This window comes from Protopterus annectens, chromosome 10.part0 (genome assembly GCF_019279795.1).
Source record: "Protopterus annectens isolate FY-2018-M chromosome 10.part0, PAN1.0, whole genome shotgun sequence".
In the NCBI taxonomy this organism is placed as follows: Eukaryota; Metazoa; Chordata; order Ceratodontiformes; family Protopteridae; genus Protopterus; species Protopterus annectens.
In genome coordinates, this window is record NC_056744.1 from 1,714,636,067 (window position 1) to 1,714,658,297 (window position 22,231).

At 37.7% G+C, this 22,231-nt stretch overlaps 1 protein-coding gene across 1 annotated transcript in view; it reads left to right on the top strand.

Annotated features, from left to right (window-relative positions):
* Nucleotides 1-22,231, top strand: part of LOC122813952 (zinc finger protein 879-like) — a 104,305-nt gene that overhangs the window by 13,484 nt on the left and 68,590 nt on the right. The window contains 2 exon segments of the mRNA XM_044086496.1: nt 1,256-1,351; nt 7,800-8,141. Coding sequence (XP_043942431.1) covers nt 1,256-1,351; nt 7,800-8,141 — 438 coding nt within the window.

Genomic DNA, 22,231 nt, shown 5'->3' on the forward strand with positions numbered 1-22,231 from the left:
CTGTGCAGTGATAAAAAAAAAACCATGCACAAATTCAAAATTCACACTTTGGACCTAAGATAAGTCTAAGGGGTACTGGAAGGTAAGTAATGTCATGTTGTTAGAATCTATAACCTAACTCATTAGATAAGGACATGGAGAGGGCAGTCACTATGAAGTCCTAAAAACATCACCTAATCCTGTTTATCACTAGGCCGTGCATGGTGCAGGAGAACTACAGCGGCAGTTCTGCCTTTTTTTTATTTTGATTTTTATCCCCCCCCCCCCCAATTCTTATTCCTTGGGAGAGGCAGCTGATATTTGTAGTGTTTGTACCTGCGTTGTAGTTTACATTTAAGGTTAAAGGATATGTTCATTTTCTTCATAATGTGGTATGGTGCTGGGACATAAGGCTGTGCATAATATCTACTGTGTAGTGAAATGGGCAGACTAGTGATTAGGGGGTCCTTAGTGAAATGGGCAGACTAGTGATTAGGGGTCCTTAGTGAAATGGGCAGACTAGTGATTAGGGGTCCTTAGTGAAATGGGCAGACTAGTGATTAGGGGTCCTTAGTGAAATGGGCAGACTAGTGATTAGGGGTCCTTAGTGAAATGGGCAGACTAGTGATTAGGGGTCCTTAGTGAAATGGGCAGACTAGTGATTAGGGGTCCTTAGTGAACTGGGCAGACTAGTGATTAGGGGTTCCTTAGTGAAATGGACAGACTAGTAATTAGGGGTCCTTAGTGAAATGGACAGACTAGTGATTAGGGGTCCTTAGTGAAATGGGCAGACTAGTGATTAGGGGTTCCTTAGTGAAATGGGCAGACTAGTGATTAGGGGTCCTTAGTGAAATGGGCAGACTAGTGATTAGGGGTCCTTAGTTGTTGCCTAATTCTGAGTGTGACTAGACAGGGCATCCTCTTGCAGTTTAGTTTCTCCGTGTTTCCCTCCTTTCCATTGTAGTTCCATGATAGAAGTAACTCCCATTCTAGGGATTTATATGCCTATTTCAGTTAAGTATATGATTAAAGGGCATGTTCATCCTGTAATGTGTAATGTAGTTCATAAAATATGTAACAGTTTTGTAAATCCTTTATCAGCGGTTCTTGAAGTACACAGCACTGTCTTTCCTGAACGTTTTGCTCTTGTTTCCAAATAAAGAAATGTTTATTTGCCATTGTAGCATTTTGTCCCCCTTCCCTTGTATATAAGATGACTGTGATGTTTTTGCAGCCTTTATTCTTGAATTTTTGTTTTTCATTTTAACACCTACAGGACAAACTAAATACAACCTTGTTGTCCCTGCAATTAAAAGTCAAGGATCTTAAAGATTCGCAAAAAAAGACTGAGAAGGAGGTCCAGGACATAAAAGTAAGTAAACTGACTATGAGCTGTTCTCAGTGCCTTGAATGCAACCAGTCAGTAGCAGATGCAGACCTTGTAGGTCTGAATCCTATTAGTATAAAACTAATTTTGTGGTATATACACATTATTGGCTGTGACTGTATAAAATCATTTGAGCTGTCTGTGGACTTTACTATCAAAATGATGAAAATGCCAACTGCTTCAGAGTCGTGATGAAGCAACTCTGAGGCACTATTTAAGGTATATTTAATATATATATATATATATATATATATATATATATATATATATTTTTTTTTTTTTTTTGCATCTGATTTATTTGTGTGAAATCTTTTTGAACAGTAATGTTAGTACAATGGTAAAAAAATTATTTTTAGTTTTGTTCATTTAAACAATGTGTGAAAAAACGTGTTATCCCGCAAATAGTTTTAACTGAGCCTTTAAGTCTGATTAGCCTTCTACATCTCAAAGATTTGTGTACTCACTGATCCACATGAGGCATACTGCATTATGTATGTGTACTCACTGATGCACGTGAGGCATTTTGCATTATGTATGTGTACTCATTGGTCAATGTGAGGCATTCTACATTATGTATGTGTACTCACTGATCCTCGTGACGCATTATGTATGTGTACTCCCTGATACACGTGAGGCATTCTACATTATGTATGTGTACGCACTGATCCATATAAGGCATTCTGCACTATGTATGTGTACTCACTGATGCACGTGAGGCATTCTGCATTATGTATGTGTACTCATTGGTCAACGTGAGGCATTCTGCATTATGCATGCGTACTCATTGGTCAATGTGAGGCATTCTACCTTATGTATGTGTACGCACTGATCCATATGAGGCATTCTGCACTATGTATGTGTACTCACTGATTCACGTAAGGCATTCTGCATTATGTATGTGTACTCCCTGATCCACGTGAGGCATACTGCATTATGTATGTGTATTCACTGATTCACGTAAGGCATACTGCACTATGTATGTGTACTCACTGATGCAGGTGAGGCATTCTGCATTATGTATGCATGCAATTATTAACTCCCTATTTATAAATAGAGGGTATAATGAAGTATTGTTAAAGGGACATGCACAATATGTTATTAGCAGAAGGGAAACATTTTATCTGGCTATTCTTCCTAGTGGTTTTGTAATATCTAATAAAAATGACAACAAAAGTAGAAATTACACAGACACAGTTGCTTAGAAATAACTAGAGACAGTGGGGTTATTAGAAATATAATTTCAGTCAACTGGAAGATTTTAGAAAGAAACAAGGACTTACATCAAGTAGTAGGGTCCTACCCCCAGTTTGTTTATAAAAAACAGAGTAATTTAAAACTATTTTTGAAAGAGAGAGAAATAAGTTGGTTTATAATTTAAATTTTACTCAGAAAAAATGGGGTATGCATAAGTGTGGTAGTTGCAATATTTGTAGATACATTTCTGAAGGTCCCTTTGTAAATTTAGAACATTTACCTTATACTCTTAAAGTTCCTGTATACTTTAATTGTAAGAGTAAAGGAATAATTTACATAGGTATAGGTACACGGTGTGGAGCATTTTATGTAGGTATGACCACTAGGTCCTTGTGTGTTATGAATAGAAGAACATTACTGCAGCATTAAGATATAAGACAAAAATAATGCTTTTTATAAACACATGATAAAATGCCCAGAATATAAAAAAATCCTATTTTCTATTCTTGGGCGGGGAGTAAATGACCTGAGGGGTGCTGATTTTAAAACTCATCTTGAACAAAGGAAAACCTTATGGCAAATTAGATTAAATTCAGACAAAGAACCTGGTATGAATGATGCTGTCAATATTAATGGTTTTAAAAGACCGTAGAGTCTATATTAAGAAATAACATCTAGCTTTTTAAAAAACAATTGAAATATAATTAATTGTTTAAGTGAAGTGATGTTTCTGTGAGGTTTAATACTGTAGTAGTTTTAAACTGTGGGGTTTTGTATGGTTATTGTATTCTGATGAAGTTTTTTAATGAAAGCATGGATTAAAGGTTTTATTACGCTAATAATGAGTGGAGTCAGTAGTCACTCAGATCTGCTCTGAGTTACAGCACAATGGCACTAAGTATACAGAACCAACTGATATTGCCAACATCCTAGCAGATTGGTTCAGCGCTAACTTTACCCCCCCCCCTCACCCCCTAAAGGGCCCATCTCTATACCGGAAGAATGCAAAGTTCCTATAATCATGGCTGCATAGGTAAAAAACACACTCTTCAAAGCCAAGAACACAGCATCCATGGGACCTGACAATATCCCAGGCTGCGTTCTACACGAACTACAGAATGAACTGGCACCCTACCTAAGTACCATGTTCAATCATAGCCTCACCTCAGGCTTTGTACCCACTGAATGGCGCACTGCAACGGTTATCCCACTCCACAAAAGGGAAGCCACGATGGACCTCGGGAACTACCGCCCCATTAGCCTGATGAGCCTGGTCTGCAAGGCCATGGAACGTATCATCGTGGAACTCATAAACAAAGACATTGGTAATCTCCAAACTCTGGACCCTACCCAGTTTGGATTTGTAAAAGGCAGATCATGTCTCCTAAACCTGGTTGACTTCTTTGAAGCAGTTATCAAAGCCATCGATGAGGGTAAAATGGTTCACACAGCTTATCTAGATCTCACCAAGGCTTTTGACACCATCCCCCACTCTGGAATTATAGATAAGCTCACTAAACAAGGTATAAATCCCTATGTCACAAGATGGGTTGCCAACTGGCTCATGGATTGAACCCACACTGTGAAAGTAGCGGATTCCAAATCCGACATCAGACCAGTGACAAGTGGAGTACCACAGGGTTCAGTCCTGGGTCCTCTCCTGTTTGGTATCTACTTCTCTGAAGTGCAGGCCAACACAGAAGGTCTTTGGCTAACAAAGTTTGCAGATGACTGCAAACTAGGAGCCATAATCGAAACTGCTAACAATGTGGACAAACTACAAAAGGGCCTCACTGAGACAGATACCTGGTGTCAAAGCCATGGCCTGAAGCTCAATGCCAAAAAGTGTATTGTCATCCCCTTTGGTAAAAACTCTGTACCCATGAACTACCACATAGCTGGTAGTCTACTTAATGCCGAAAATGTGATGAGACCTTGGGACACAGGTGGACAGTAGTCTCTCCTTTGATAATCACATTGCCACAGTGGTCAGGAAATCCTTCTACGTGGCTCATCTCATCACAAAAGGATTCTCATCCAGAAAAAAAGAGGTCATTGTTCCCCTCTACTCATCACTCATTAGACCCATTAATAGCATACAATGCCCCTTTTGGTATGTACCTCACGAGACATCTACAACAACTGGAAAGACCACAGAAATACCTCACAAAGAGGATTACTGGCCTCAAGCAGATGCCCTATGCAGACCGTCTCAAAAAACTACAGCTTTACTCCATCACATCTCGCCTACTCAGGGGCAATCTCTGCCTAACATACAAAGCTATGTCAAACCCAGAGCTGTTGGACATGTTCCATTTGAAGAAATCCCAATCCCTCCGAGCTACATGCTCTAGGGACCTAAACCTTCTCACCACAATAAACAGAACATGCTGGAGGGTTAATTTCCTGTCCCAGAGACTTCCCATACTCTGGAACAGACTACCTAGCTATGTCAAACAGAGCTCCACATTAGCACTCTTCAAGAAAAATCTTGATGATTGGATGGGAAATTCACCCCGGGGATCACTTCTGTGGCTCTGCTCGACAGGGGCACAGGAAAATAATTTTCTTGTGTGGCAAAAGCCAGGGTACATTTTTTGGCTAGGCTTGTATGGGCCCTAGGGCCAGTAGCCTAGTACCTACCTATGAGTCTACTTTGCACCCTGCCTGGGTTCAGTTTTTGGCTTTTTGTATTTGTTTACTTTCCGGACGTTTGACTGTTGGTTTATTCGTATTCTATGTGTGTGTACTCACTGATCCACATGAGGCATTATGTATGCGTATTCACTGATCCACATGAGGCATACTGCATTATATATGTGTACTCACTGATACGTGAGGCATTCTGCATTATGTATGTGTACTCACTGATCCACGTGAGGCATTATGTCTTTGTACTCACTGATGCACGTGAGGCATTTTGCATTATGTATGTGTATTCACTGATGCACATGAGGCAAACTGTATTATGTATGTGTACTCACTGATGCACGTGAGGCATTATGTATCTGTACTCACTGATGCACGTGAGGCATTCTGCATTATGTATGTGTACTCACTGATCCACATGAGGCATTCTGCATTTCATATATGTACTGATAGACTCACACAAGGCATTCTGCTTTACATATGTCTACTCATAGATACACTTTGGGAATTGTATCCTTTGGGAAGTCATCTACGCTAGGGAACTACCATATTGACAATACCCCCTTAACAGTTGTTCAGGATTTGGGAACTTATGTAGATGGTGACCTAACTTTTGACTAAAATATGTCCATTGCTGTAAGAAAGTCCTTCTATATTGTGCAGCTTATAATCAAAGGTATTGTGTCTCAAACTAGGGATGTCATTGTCCCCCTTTACTCAGCCCTCATTAGGCCAATCATTGAATATAATACCTTCTTGGGAATGTATCTGTCCAGACACATGCAATAACTGGAATACCCAGAGGGATACTTTACTAAAAGGATACAAGGGCTAAACAACATGTCATACATGGACTGACTCAAAGCTCTGTCAGTGTACTCAGTATGCTACAAACGTCCAAGAGGTGACTTGTTTCTGGCATACGAGGCATCCTTTGACCCAATACTGGTGAATTTACTGCAAATCAGCAAGTCAAATAGCATCAGAAATACTCTGTCTAGGCATGTAAACCTCTTCTGCAACATCAATAGAATAGTTTGGAGAGACAGGTATATCATCTAGAGGATATTGCTGCTGTGGAACAGATGCCCTATCCATATAAACAAAGTTCATCCCTGTCCATATTCAAGTGCAACTTAGATCTGTGGATGGGAAGCATAAAATTTATCCCAGGACTGCCCCTTGTACTATTAATGGACAGAAGCAGCTCCTAAATGCTTTGTCCCATGCATGGGTCCCTCAAATTATTTATGGTATGAACCCAGTTATTCTCATAAGGGGTAATATATAATTATTGACCATGGGATGGGTAAGGCCAATCTATAACCAAATGGAAGAGGTTATTTTGAGCACAAAAAGGGAAGCTGGCTAGGTTTAAAATAGCCTGCAAGGGCAACTAGCTCAGTACTTGCCTATAAACCTATGAACAAGAGGCATTTGGCAATACATGGGTGTACTTGTAGATGCACACAAGGCATTCTGCATTACGTATGTGTACTCCTAGATACACAGGAGACATTCTGCATTACATGTATGTACTCACTGATCCATGTGAGACATTCTGGATTACATATATGTACTCACTGACCCTTGTGAAGCATTCTGCATTACATATGCAGACTCAGAGTAATTGCACCATGGAATATCTGGGCTGTGTAGCAGAACGTGGTTTGGCAGAGGACCAGACAAATTGGATGATCAGGGCCATGCTTCTTTATCTATGACAGAAAAAACAATGGATCAGGCTCGCAGCAATAGGTTTAATTCAGGTAAAACGCTTTTTGTCTGTTCGCTGGTTGGTTGTTTTGTTAATGTGGAATATTTTAAAAGTGAAGTTCTGTTACTTGTCATTGTTTTTTATTGGTCTGAAGAAGTCTCCGTGTATTGTGTGGGAGACAAAAAGCGCTTAACCTGAATTAAACCTATTGCTGCGAGCCTGATCCATTGATTTTTCTGTTTTTTACTTTGTTTGTTTTCATTTATTAAGTGCATCGTCTCTGCGGTGGTGGTGCTGCGGTAGCATTGTCGCTTCACAGTAAGACGTTGTCCTGTTCGATTCTCAGCTAGAGCGTCTTCTGTGTGGAGACATGCGTGAATGGGCGTACCTTCGTTGAAGGTTGTGTGTCAGGGCCGGCAACTCGGCACGTAAAAATCTACTGCCAATCATTAGCGGACCGGAGTTCCACTGTGGTGACCCCTAAATGGGAAAAGGTGAATGACACAACAAAGTGCATCGTCTTTATCTATGACATTTCTTTTAATTCTGTAATAGAATTACATACCTGTGTCTATAACTATCATGTACAATGACTCCTACTGTATCATGCGGGGGGATCTTTGCACCAGATGTTTCTATTTCACTTACCCACTGAGTATAGCATCCTAGGTAGTTGTCGCTCTGTATCTGCTAGTCATAACTGTAGGCTTAGTCTTGGTCCCATGTCACCATTGTTGCAGACATATGTCCTGCCTTTGTCCTAGTGGAATGGCTTTCACTCATTCTGTTGCACCCAGAAGATGAATGGGTGTAGCTGATACTTTTAATGTAAAGACATTCAGTTTAACCATTTTTATACTTTTTGTTTTTCAGGAACATGCTTGCAGTTTGGAACAATACATTACGTTACAGTTTGCAAAACTACATCAGTTTCTGTATGACAGAGAACAAAAACTCATTCAGCAGCTTAAGAAGGAAGATGCAAAAATTCTCAAACAGATGGAAGAAAATCTCGAAGGCATTAAAAAAAATGTTACGGACACCAACATGGCGGTGTCTGATGTAATCTCAGGGCGCAAGAGTGAAGAAGTGGAGATTCTAAAAAAAACAGAAGAAAACTCCGGAGATATTAAACATTATACTTTGGCAACTTGGGAAGAAGCCGTCTCTGACGATTTGCAGATCATAAAGCAACAAACCATTGGCTGTCTAACAGTAAGTAATTTTCTTTTTTGATACTATTGTTTGGAAAGTGAAGTACTGAGGCTACAGTTGCCTTGAAAAAGGCACTGACAGTAATCAGCAATCTAAGTGATGTAAAGTATTATGATTTTGAATTAATTGATTTATTGCAAAATGATGTGTTAAGAATGTATATAAAGTGGGATTACAAAAGAAAAAAATTTTTTACTCTGTAAAGGCAACAGCCAAGGCGCTAGAGATTTGTAAAGTTTTATTAATAAATTAATTTTGGTGGAAAGTAGAGCTGTGTTTCACTGGTCTTTCTCAGTAGTTATTATTAATATGATTTTGAATTATTGTTTATCCTGTGTTTAAAAGGTTGCGTGCGATGTTAAATATGCCTGTTTTACATACATCAGTTCTAGCAGATAATTGAAAATAGTACATTAGAACAGTTGCATGGAGACAATTTGTTTCCTTCTGCAGAATGGTATTTGACAAGGGTTTACTGTGCAGTGTTAACCATCAGGTGGATGACACAAGGCACGCCGAAACACATATCAAACTAATTTGACTTTACATCAGTGAAGCATACATGAATTTCAAAGTAGACAGAACAATAATATCTGTGGGGACCAGTAAAAATCTTGGTTCCTTCATGGGAGACAGTGATCCTTGTGTTCTCTAAACTCAATAAAACAGTTTTAGTTTATCAGAAATTAAAACTTGCCAAAATATGAAGCCAGCATTGGGCAGGGTATAAGTTAGTTCCTTGTATTGACATTTTTCAGGGGGAGCTGTTTTAACATAGTCTTGTTCTGACCCTGTATTATAAATTCTAGTAAAGGAACACGTGAGTTTGCACAATAAATCTGAAATATTCTTATGGGAGCAAAATTCATGGTCTACATAAAAAAATCTTCTTCTGCAGAGCTAAAAAAAATAAAGAAAACATTGTTTGCATGTTAAAATGGCATGTTATATTTATGCAAAGATTTGCTGAAGTAGTCAAACACAAGACTAAATATACTCTATCTTGAGGGTGAAATATTAGGTGTAGCATTTGAAGAAATTTTACAGCAAAATGTATTATATGTGCTTGCCTACAATAGTCCAAAGTTAAACAGTAGCATATAAGGTTTTTACAAGCATTAGATAAGAATATGCCAGCTGGTCCTGTGATTCTATTAAGGGATTTCTGCTATACTCATATCCATTGAAAAGCATGTCCCACAGCATTCTGTACACAAGAATTTCTTCACGTAGTAAACTTGGGCACTTTTAGTGCTTTGCGTATGTTGACTTCTGAACGTATTCTGCAAACATATCCACTACAGTTTATTTCCAAAGTTTCAAAACATTTATTTGGCATATCTCTTCTAGTTGTCCTATTTTATTATTTTCATCACTTTTCAATAAGGGCATAAGTAATATGTCCTATGCAGACCACCTCAAGGCCCTAACCCTCTATTCTGTCTTCTACAGACTTTTGAGGGGAGATCCATGCCTGGCATACACGGCATTGGCAGACCCCACTCTGATGGACTTCCTGCATGTCCTAAAAACAAACAGTACCAGAATCACCCATTCTAAAGACTTTAACCTTGCTTGTGATATAAATAGGACCTGCTGGAGAGATAGGTATGTATCCCAGAGACTACCTCGTCTATGGAACAGACTCCCCATCCATGTGAAGCAGAGTTCCTCCCTAATCCAGTTGAAGTGCCACTTGGACAATTGGATGGGAAACCGGAAATTCATCCCTGGTTTGGCACCTATTATCTCTGATGCAAACAGATAACCTGTAAATGGTTCATCACCCAGGTCCATACTTACACTTATCAAGGGTATCAGAACTTGTCAGAGACTTGGGTTGCATGTCTAATTTAAAAAGGCCCTCGTGGTCATTAGCCTATAAACTCTGATGAACTTATAACTTTAAAAGGTCACTGTGTTCTTGGCCAAAGGCACAAATACAAGTACTTTGCTTCATGACTTGAGCTCTTTAAGCAATGTTTATTTTTATGTTTTTTTTCTGTGATTCATATGTGCTTTTTAACTTGTAGGCAATATTGTTTTACCCAACCTGTAGGTCTTTAAAATGCTCTATTACAATTTTAAATGTGTTGTTTTCCACTTCTAGTGTTTACTTCACCATATCCATCAGGATTTAGGGATGCCTGCTGTGTAGTAGTTTGGATAGAATGAATCCATTGAGGCTGAGGATACCCCCTTCATAGCAAAGAGGACACACTGGAGTTACTGACCTCAAATTTTCCTTCCTTTTCTATGGCTCTCTGTAACATAGAATTTAACCTTTTATTAAAATATTCACTTAACTCATGTGTTTGTGGATGTAAAGCAATGTCCTTAGCTCTTCTACTTGAAAGAATTGGTAGAGTTCCTGTATTATTGTGGATGTGAACTGGGTTTCCTAATTTAAAAATTTCTCCGTGAATTCCTACTCTGGAAAAGTAGGGCATTAAATCTTTGTAATGGTTATTGCTTTAGAAAATTGTTATTCTTCTTGTTTTTTTGTTGTTGTCATCGTAACCAGTGTATATCGGCATCCCTTACTTAACTTGACCAGTGAAACTGCACTGTTCGTTGCTGCTCACTCAGGTGGGATTCTGCTGTCTGGATGAGTATGAAAGGTTTCTAAACCCTGGGTTTGGTGCTGTCTTTTGGTATTCTAAGCAAGCCACACAAAAATGTTTTTTCCCCTTCTTAATAATAAGCCAGTAAAATGTGGCTAGCATAATTAATTCTGGCCTTTGTCTTATCCATCCCTGGGTGTCCACAGAGAATATGACCATGTGTCATTTTCAAAGAGCTTTTTTTTTAACTGGCGGTTGGATCACTAACTCACAAACTGTTCTTTTTTGGTCATCCTATAGGTCAAGTCATATCATAGTTCAGAGTATAAATATGAAATAGGGCTCTGTTTGTCCCTTTCCCCTTCTACTTGGGCTATATTCTGTCTAGCTCCACTTTAGTACATCATCTTTCCACTGGTCCTACTTACAATCTGCGTGCTTTATTTTCTGTATGCCAACCAGGTTAGTATTACTTTAATTTGTAGTGACATTTGGAAGAAGATGTCCCGTCTTTCACTACAAAATCAGCTACAACTTTTCATCTTCCTCTAGTTCAACTTCTAGTAAGGGTGATTCATAAAACAAAACGAATAAAGCAAAATGAATAAACCAAGGCAGAAACTTCCACACAGTATATATTTATTAAAAGTGTAAAGCTTTCGAGTCAAACACTCTTTATCAATACATAAAAACTTGGTTAGAACCATTCTTTAAATAATCAATGCCAGCCAATCATAACACAGAATAAATTAAATAATTAGATACTGATAACCTCACTCATCAGGTCTAAAAGTAATTTTCTTCTGGTAGGGTGTTCTCTTTCAGTTGGTTTCTCACTTGCTCTGTTCTGTGAGTCTTGCATTTGTTTGCAAGCCTCCCGGCTCTGCTATAGCATTGTGAAATGTCTGACTGCTCTGGATCCTTTTTCCCTCCATATGAAAGTTATCTGTCTGCCTGTGTCGTAGTTCTGATATCCACTTCTCTTAATAACTGTGGACCAACCCCCTTCAGTTTTTATAGTGATTTCTAATATTGAATTAATCTCTGTTTTTTCTCTGTTTTGAACTGGAAGGCTTCCTTTATTAGTTTCTGTACTGGCCTTTCTTGTTAGCTCACCATCTAGAGTCTTTTGATAGGGCTCACTGTCATGTTTATCCAGCCCATCCACCCTTACCCAAATCTTTGTTCTTTGCAATGTTTGTAATTCTACAGTATTTTCTTTGCTGGATTTATTAAACTTGGAAGATATACTTGGTTATATGCCTCTGCCACATATTTATCAAAATTCTTTCTTTGTAGACAGTTGCATTATTTATTTATATATTTGTTTGTTTGTGTATTTATTTATTTTTTTTACATTTGTTTACTGGGAAAGTCCAACTGACCCAAGAGCCATTCTCAGCAGAGGCCCGGGGAGAAAAGCTCCACATCATTATAACAGTGATGCAGTTAAATAAAAGTGACATTAGATAAATATTAGAAACAGTACAATAAATTTTTTTTGCTAAATTATCACATACTCTATTAAGTTGGAAACTAAAATAACTCGATAGAATACTTTTTCTCTAAAAAATATACATTTCTATTTGGGTTACAGGGTACTTTATGTTGTCCCCATTACTTTGTCTGTTTACTAGCAGTTTTTCAATTACACATATATTTCGATTTAACTAACAAAACCATACTCCCTTAGTCCAGTAAATGCTCTGTAACTCATTTCCTTATACTAAAATAGTACATTAATAAGTCTGGTTAAACACGGTGATAAAAGGCAGATTTACCAGTTAGAATTCTACCTTGTCACACTCCGCAGGCATAATTTCAGATACAGATAGTTTATCAAAAGTGTCTCCAGGGAAGAACTTTATGCAATGTCTTCAACATCTTGGCCTTCCTGACAACTGCTAATTTGCTTCTTTCAGTATAATGTCTGTTATTAATGGAACAATTAACTTTTCAGAAGATTTAGGTTCACAATGAGACACCCACTTTCTTGAAATACTAGAGTGTCCTTTTAAATATATCTACAGCCAGCAATTCTTAAAAATATTTTTATGTGATTTTACATCAGGTTTTAGCCACAGCTTTAAAATGCACATTAAATCAACCACTTGTGATCTTCTTAATTTTGTTCATAACTAACGTCTGAGAATATCTGTGCATCTGATGAAGAAACAACCCTAGCCAATATATACTTCAACTACTCGACTACTATGTGCATCAGAACCTTACAAATACATATAGGCTTTTAGAGAATCCCCAGTCAGGTGTGAAGATAAATACTCTCCCTACTCCCTTTGAGACCTGGTTTTCTCTTGTAGCATATCATTCATACACCACCACTTTAGCCATAACAATGCCCTTCAGTCAGAGCTTCCCCAGTGATGTACTTGGTCTTTGGAACCCCCAGTGAGGTGGCCTGCTGATGTATCAGTGTATTAAGCCATTTTTTCATGTTTAGTAGGTGCTGGTCAGTCACAGCACACTGCTGCTGGAGGGCTGTGGTAGGCCACACCAAAATCTTGAGTAACTTTTCCATTTTTGAACAGCAGTAGAGGCCGCTTCAAAACATACAGAGGTGCAAGTCAGTCTTTAAAACAAAACCCCTTTCTTTGTCGCGAGAATCCTGTTCACGACATACAATCCCATACTCATAAGGGTCGCACACAAAAATGAACTTATTTTGTTTCACATAGTTGGAAAATTCTGGGAGAAGGAAAGATAGTCAAAGCAGACTTGCTTTTATAGCTAATAATGAGCTTTTTAAGCAGTAACGATGGTAGGGCATTCCATTTCTTAGATGGGAACTAAATGAGTAAAGTATATAGGTTGCATTCTGGTATTTCAGAGTTACAGAAAACAATATTTTTGTTGCTCACTGAAAACCATTAATATAGATGCCACGGTGGTACGGCGGTAGCATTGTTACCTCACAACAAGAGGTTCTCCCATTTGATTCTTGGCGTGGCTTGGGAGTGCCTTCTGTGTGGAGTCTGCATGTCCTCCCTGTGGTTGGTTAGCATTCGAAAGACATTCATGCGTAATGGGCGTGCCTTTGTTGAAGGTTGGGCGTTGAGCTGGCACCTCGGCGTTTCGTAAAGAAATCCACTGCCAATCATTAGCGGACCGGAGTTCTGATGTGGCGACCCCTTACTGGGAAAAAGCCGAAAGACAAACAACTGAAAACCATTAATATAGTAACTTTGTTCAGTGTCTAGTATAGAAAACAGTCAGACAGTTCTATAGGGTTCAAAACTCAGCTTTGTTTACAGGGAAGAAAATGAAAGATGTTTTTCTTCAGCTTGGGGAGAAATATAATTCAGGATAAGCAGTTCTTAAAACAGTTTGTTCAGGAAATAAACAGCCTAAACAGTGAATGCAGGCACTTTCATAGCTCTGATTTCTAAACATCTTTTTATTGTTCCTTTTTCAATCAAATAGTTAATTCAGTTAATAGTTCACTCAGGCAAGCCAAGAATGAACTTTGCGAAATATTATATTACATCGGTCCCAAAGTATATTTTTGGGGACTTATTTCTGTGGACCATCAGCTGCTCAAAGAGGTCTGTGATTGTTCAGTGAATCTACCAAACCCAAAAAGCCTCTAGGTTATCTCTGACTCCTATTTGGAGCTGGTGAGGAGGTCAAAGCACCTTGGAGCAGTGTCACACTGCTACTGAGGAGGGTTTTTTGCTAATGCTCCTAACTTCTCACTCTCTGTACACACCTATTGTATACCAGGAAAGAATGTGTAGCATTGATTACATACTGAGAAAATCTGTTTCTTGTTTTTAATGGGAAATCTGCAGAGGCTTGAATTTTACATATGCCATACGGTCATGGTTTTCATTCTTATTGCCTTTAATTATTGCACATTTTATGCTTTATTTTTACTTCATTATTGGACCACGTTTTATTGTACACACTGTATTTCTTCAGATAATTCATATATTTATGTATTTGCCTTTATTGACTACTGTGTCCCTATAAATGCCTTTTCTCTACACACATCCACAGCTTTAGGTAAGGTTACTCCTCCTTGTGTGATACTTTCTTGTACCACAAGCTTTTCTTTCTTTTACCAGTCAGTGCATTGAGTCGCTTTGGACTTATTCATGTTGTTATGTTATTCTGTTGTGGTGTTTTAGTTTGCTTAAACTTCTTGTGGACTTCTTGTAGTTGTAAATATTGTTATGCGAGGAATGTTTTAGAACGTATTCCTGTGTATCATCTAGTTACAGTGACTTAGTAATGCTATGGTCATGTTAGCTGGATGCTGTGTAGCATATGTCACATTTTGGGTGCCATCTTGTTTATTAGCTCAGTGGTGAAAAGTCATACAGTTTTTCTGTAAGGATTTAGTATAAATGAAAAGATGGGTGAACTTTAATCAACACACCCACAAAATCACATAAAATAAATGGTGAGCGCCTTCACAGTCATAAGACTACTACTTCAGACTTATTAGCACTCAGTCTTCCGTATTAATTTAAAATAACAAACAGCCAATCGGACGTGTTAATCTATCAAGTCAACTCCATACAATCCAACTCAAAAATGCGACAAATCACCCAGTAAATAAAACAAATGAATAAATAACCAGATGAACTGTGGCTCACAAATCCCAACATTATAAAGCTGGTTTCTGCAGTGTATTAAATCAGGCAATTCCACAAAACTTCATAAACGAACAATTTATTTAGTGCTTTCATCTCAGTTAGTCCCAAGACTTCATCTGAATAAATTAACACAATACTGAACCATCATTTAATAGTACAATCAATCAAATTAACAATTAAGTTAATTATTAAAATCTGCATTACAATGCATTTCCTTGAAAAAAAAAAACTTTAATATTTAAAAGTGTGTTAAAAACATATAACATGTATAACAATATGGTCTGAATTATATTCTTACAGCTTTGTGTTTTAACACATGTAAAATCGAGATATATTCATTAATTTCTGGTGCTGTGGTCGCATTAAGCTTTAATTGCCATGTTAATTCACTTTTTTCTATTTGCAATTCCCACCAACCACCACTATTTGTTTTCTGAATAATGTCAAGAATAGCAAACTTAAATCTAGAAAAACCCTGGCAACCAAGTGAATGCTTGTAAAGTGCATTATTTTTATTTGTACCAATAATAGCATAAATATACTCATAGATGTGTTTCTTAGTTGTCTCTCGGTTTTTCCCACATAATAATAGTTACATGTCATAGATATTGCTAAATAAACTAAACCTTTTGTTGCACAATTACCATGTTTAAAGAATATAGGTTTTGAGATATTCGAGTGACAGAAATATAATTCATCAAAAATATATTTACATTGTGGGCAATTTCCACACTTACTGGTCCCTACACCAGTCCATTCTCGAAACAGAAGGGAGCAGTGATCCTGCGAATACGTTATTTCAGCTCATTTTATTGTTAACCCAATAAACAAGCAGTATGAATGCTTTATTACAACTACAGCCCCCAGGAGCCTCTTCGAGGAGGGGTGGTGTTAGCCAGAGTCAAGTTCCGGGTTGCTTACATAACTAGGGTGATTTTCACATCTGGTTTTCAACAGTCAACCTGGTACCTCACAGGCGGTGAGAGTTAATGGAAAGCCAAACAACTCAGCATTCAACATTTGGGAATAGATTAACCAGGAAATGACTCTATCAGGGACTATACAACGAGCGGAAGAAAGGTGAGAGCAGCCCAGACTGTTTCAGAAGAAACTAATAGATTTAGAACAGAAAATTTTGATGGTGAGAATCCTTCAGTGTGGCAATTTATATTTATCTGAATGTTTAAAATGCAAATGGATACCAAAAGGTTTACGTTTGTATAAATTTCTGAACAGCATTTTACTTAGAGAATGGAAAAAGTGGTTTGATTGAAATGTTTGATCGTTTTGAACTTGAATTACTTCAGTTTTTAATTAGACTGAACAGCACACGCATTACTGAATTGTTAGAACAAGTAACTTCACTGGATAGTGAGGTTACTAGTGATTTGTGATTTGAATTTAACACTACTAAATATGATAATATGTTTAATAAATTTGAGAGACAGGTGGAATTTAATTTACAGTGCAAGAAAAAGAAGTTGTTGAGGGATGAGGATGAATATAAGAAAGGTATAGCATATCCAGTTCCCAAAATTCACAATACACTAAATAATAGGACAGGAGTTGTGAATTACACTGAAACTTTTGTGGATAGTAATGAAGTATCTAGTAGGTTAAATGAGGAACACGAAATTAATGAAACGTACCCCCCCCCCTTAGAAGGTTTGAGAGAATAGGCAACAGGCACAATCATAACAACAATACCCACATTTTTCATCAGGCCCCAGCACCCAAGGGCACCAGGAACAACCCAAGGGCACAGCAATGGGGGAGGAACAACAATCAGAAAGTGAAATGCTATCCATCATTACTTCTAAAAATAAGTATTGTACAGATAATTCTATTAATGTGTTGTATGAAGGGAAAGTGTTATGTTCAAATGGGTTCAACATCTTTAATTACACAGGTTTAGAGATAAATCATACACATTTTTCCTCTTTTAAAAAAAGTGGGAAATTTATTCCAGGTGCAAAAATTCAGGTGCCAGATATTTTGACAGAATTAAAACTTTTTTCAAGAAAGTTAAATTTGCAATTCATGTTCAACGGACAAAGAATTAGGCAACTGAAGGAATCTGAACAAGGACAGCTGTTTAAATGTAAGAGCACGTTTAATCCCCCCATGCACCTACTATTACAGCTTATGAACAGATATTTTCAAGAGAGATATATGAGGAGTTAAAAAAAACAAGAAAATATATTACTTTAACTTATCTAAGGAGGAAACAGAAGTTTTAAAACATATTAGGACCAATGATATGTTTAGAGTTATGAAACCTGACAAGGGTGGGAGGATTGTTTTGGTTGAGAATATTGATTACAGTACACATGTGCTAGAATCGTTTTATGATGCAGATAAATATAAGGAAGGCATCTTACAACGAAGTTATGATTGCACATAGGAAGTTTTCATTGCAGCCCAAGGTAGTAGTACTTATCCATTAGGGGATTTTATAGATAGATTATTCAAAACCACAGTGTTTTCAATCCTACTGAAAGATTCTTGGGACTTTTTGTCTAGGATAAGGCGAGACTGGTATAGTGATAATCGCTGTTTTTCTGCTATGGATGTAGTTGATCTTTTCACATCCATTCCCCACAATGAGGGATTAGATCTATTTAGAGAGGCTATTACCAATCTCACCAGTTTGAGCAGTACCATGGTGAACTTTTCAGTGGATGCGATGGAAATGATTGTAATGAATAGCTACTTTACTTTTGAAGGCAGTTTTTTTAGACAGATTAAAGGAGTAGCAATGGGGGCTAGTTGTGCCCCCATTTATTCTAACCTTGTAATGTACTCATATGAACAGAAGAATATTTTTATGCCTAGATTTCAAAGCAAGAGGACAGTTTACTTATGTTACTTTGATGTTTTCATTTTGTGGAAAGACAAAATGGTCACTAATAATGATATGATCAATTTTTTAGATAACAATTCTTCCTTTTTGTGATTCACTGCTACAGTTTCGGACAACACCATTAATTTTTTAGATGTCACCCTAATGAAGGATTTTGACAGAAAAATGTTCACCTCTAGGATTTACCGAACATACACTTTCTCCAACAATTATTTAGATTATCACAGTCAACACCCAAGTATACAAAAAAGAATATCTTTAAAGGCCAGTTAGTGCGAGCAGTAAGAATGAGCTCCAGTTGGGACATATTTAAAAGAGAATTTTGTCTCACTATTAATATGTTTTTTGAGAGAGAGTATCCTAAAGATCTCATGTACAGGATAAGCTGGGAGGTAGCTCAGGCCTGGGGTACAAACTTTAAACCACTTTTAAGGGTACGGAAGGAGAATGTGAACTTTCCCACTCCACAAGTTGATTGTGAATTTAATCACAGTATGGTTTTACCTTTTGGAGATGGACATAAAGAAATTATGAATGTAATGAAAAGGAACTGGGTGATTTTAGAACAAACAGTGACTTTCTCAAAATTATTGGTGAAAATCCAAGTTTTGTGTTTAAAATGGACAAGAATCTAAAATATTTATTTGAACATCCAACACAAATTTGTATGTTTAACAGCAAGGGGACTAGTAAGTGTGGAAATTGCCCACAATGTAAATATTTGTTTGAGGAATTATATTTCTGTCACTTGAATATTTTAAAACCTATATTCTTTAAACATGGTAATTGTACAACAAAAGCTTTAGTTTATTTAGCAATCTATATGACATGTAATTATTATTATGTCGGAAAAACTGAGAGACAACTAAGAAAGCACATCTCCAAGCATATTTATGCTATTATTGGTACAAATTTAAATAATGCACTTTACAAGCATTCACTTGGTTGCCAGGGTTTTTCTAGATTTAAGTTTGCTATTCTTGACATTATTTAGAAATGAAGTAGAGGTGGTTGGTGGGAATTGCAAATAGATAAATGTAAACTAACATGGCAATTAAAGCTTAATGCGACTACAGGACCAGGAATTAATGAATATATCTCAATTTTACCTGTGTTAAAATACAAAACTCTAAAAAGATAATTCAGAGCATATTTTTATATGTGTTGTATGTTTTGAACACACTTTTAAATATTGAAGTTTTTTTTAAGGACATACATTGTAATACAGATTTTACTAATTAACTTGTACTATTTAATGATGGTTCAGTATTGTCTTAATTTATTCTGATGATTTCTTGGGACTAACTGAGATGAAAGCGCTAAATAAATTGTTCGCTTATGACGTTTTGTGGAATTGCCTGATTTAATACACTGCAGAAACCAGCTTTATACTGTTGGGATTTGTGAGCCACAGTTCATCCGGTTATTTATTCAACTCCATACAATCTAATACAGAGTGAGAACTTACAATCAAACCTAGAAAATATAATATATAGTGTAAAATATCTAAATATAAACTCTCTAAAAAATCTACTAAAAAACTTATACTAAAATGGACATATATACATCACTAAAAAATACAGCAATGTGGGAGTTGGGCTTCCAATATAGGTTTTAAAGACACCTGCTCATTGATTCCAGGGTACCTATCTGCACCAAGGCAGGCTATCCAATCCTGTTCTCTTGTCTCAAGTTTTTTACTTCAGCCTTGTAGTTTGCCCATCTTTTCATTTATACTAATTTTTGTGGTTTTGTAGTGATCTTTACCAGGCTGTGGACTTCATGTTTAATATATTTGTTTTCTTTAAGGATTGCTGTATTGTGTTGTGTATTACTGGAGTTAAAAAAAAAATTAAATTGAGAGCAGGATGTTTGGTGATCATTCCAGTTTAGATGCTGGTAAGAGTTACTATAACTATAACATTCATTACCCATTTAGATGTCTTTATTTTGCAATTTTGCATAGGAGTTATGTGGTGTAATTTGTAGTCTAGCAGTATGTCATGACTTTGATATGGATTATTGTGAAATTTACTCACAACTGGTCAGTTCACTCTTTAGATCAAACCCTCAGGACAAGACTGAGTAAATCATATCAAAGCATTCATGGACCTCTGCGGTGGTTTACCAGTAACCCCTGGCAGGGATGCTGTGGTGGTTTTCTGTATATTGGGTAGTTTTGCTGTGTCAGTGTGGTTGTGCAGATGTTCTTCATGTTTCACTGTTGCAGTCATTACATTTGGATTATCTGCTTGCAGGTAGCCCTCAGCTGGCCTGATTATCAAAGTCTTGGGTCCTGCATCGGTTGCTGTCTCTTCTTCCATGACGTCAGGTAGTCAGGGGTATAAAGCATGCAGCCAACGCCATTACATCAGTCTTTCTTGCCGTGTGGTGCCCGAAGCAGAAGCAGTTTGCAAGTGCCAGTCAGCCGACTCCTGAAATTTCCATTTTGGAGTTTCAGAACCGAAGTCTTCAAAAAAGCTAAGTACCCCATTGGGGATCCTTTTTCTTGCTCTAAACCTATGTCAGTAAAAGTTAACAATTGTATTACTTGTGGAAAGCAAATACCTCATAAAGATTTTCATTCATACTGCATTCCTTGCTTAGGCCCAGACCATGATGTTCCTTGCTGTCAGATTTGTGCCTTATTCAATCCTCAAACTATTCATCGTCAGTTCATTTTCGCATCAAACTATTTTGGTACTTGGTTTAATTATCCAGAAATGGCTTTGGTAAGCCATACGACTGCCGACATTCTGAAAAAACGCAAAGATAAAGACAGAAACAGACCACATAGGTCCAAAGCTGCCGACAGCGCTTCCGTTAAGCTAGCCACCAGTTCACCGGTACTCAGTGAGGCGCTTTCACATCCCCTGATACCCACTACTTCAGGTTCGCAGGCCTCTACTGAGACCCATTTGGAGTCTGGAATGCCACAAGATGCTTCTTCGACTATGGAACCTGTGGATGTCTCTACCTTGGATGGGTCCAGAGTCGCTGTGCAGGCACCGGCTTCTTGTATTCAGGCCTACTGACTTGCATATCAAACCAATGCCATCGTCTTCTTCAAGGCCTAAAACTCGATCCACGTCTAGAAAACCGATGTCCAAACCACATGGTCAGGCCCATATGCCTAAAAGGCAAATGATAAGAATGGCTGAAGACCTTATTACTCTAATTAGGGGAAGCCACCCTTCTCCCTCTAAGAGACCTAGAACTGATTTTCCTTCTGATTCTTCTGATCAGGATTCTGAGATTTCTGTTTCTTCTGATGACCAGGATTTGCCCTTATCTACCTATGAGGATTCTGATGCAGAGGACTCCATTCCTTCTGCTTCCCCTCCAGAAGATTTCTCTTTTGGTGAAACTTTGCACACTCTTAGGGAGCATTTCCGCTGGGAAAGCCAGGATTACTCTGACTCCAAAAAGAGGCTTACAGAATTCTTACTCCTACCTCAACACAGGCCTTTAGCTATCCCTCCTGTTCTGGACATTGTAGATGATGCCTTCTTGGAATCTAGCTTGGCCCCAGACACTTTACCTCTGGCTCCCAGGAAACCTGACAGGTATTACAGAGTACCTGACTCAAACGTTCCTCTTTAAGAATCCTACTGTGGACCCAGAGACCATTTCACAGGGACCAAGAGGCGTTAAGGCTACTACTGCTCAAAACCCTACCCCCTTTGATAGAGATTCCAGAGCCCTGGACAGATGGGTTAAGAAGGTATATACTTCTGCTACTTTGGCCATTAGGGCCTTAACCTGTCAGTTTCATATGTTAAGGTATCAGCAGCATATTATTGGATTACTTAAACAGAAAATGATGTTGATTCCTGACTGTGCTGAGAATAAAGAATTAGAGGATTTAATGCATTCTGCTGAACAAGTTGGTAAACATACTTTGCAATGTGGTTTTGACTCCTTAGAGGCATCTTGCAGGGCTGCTGTCACTGGGTCTGTTCTTAGAAGGCATGCTTGGCTTAAGGAGCAAACTTTGCCAGTTCATTTTAAAGCTAAATTACTGGATGCTCCCTTAAACCAAGA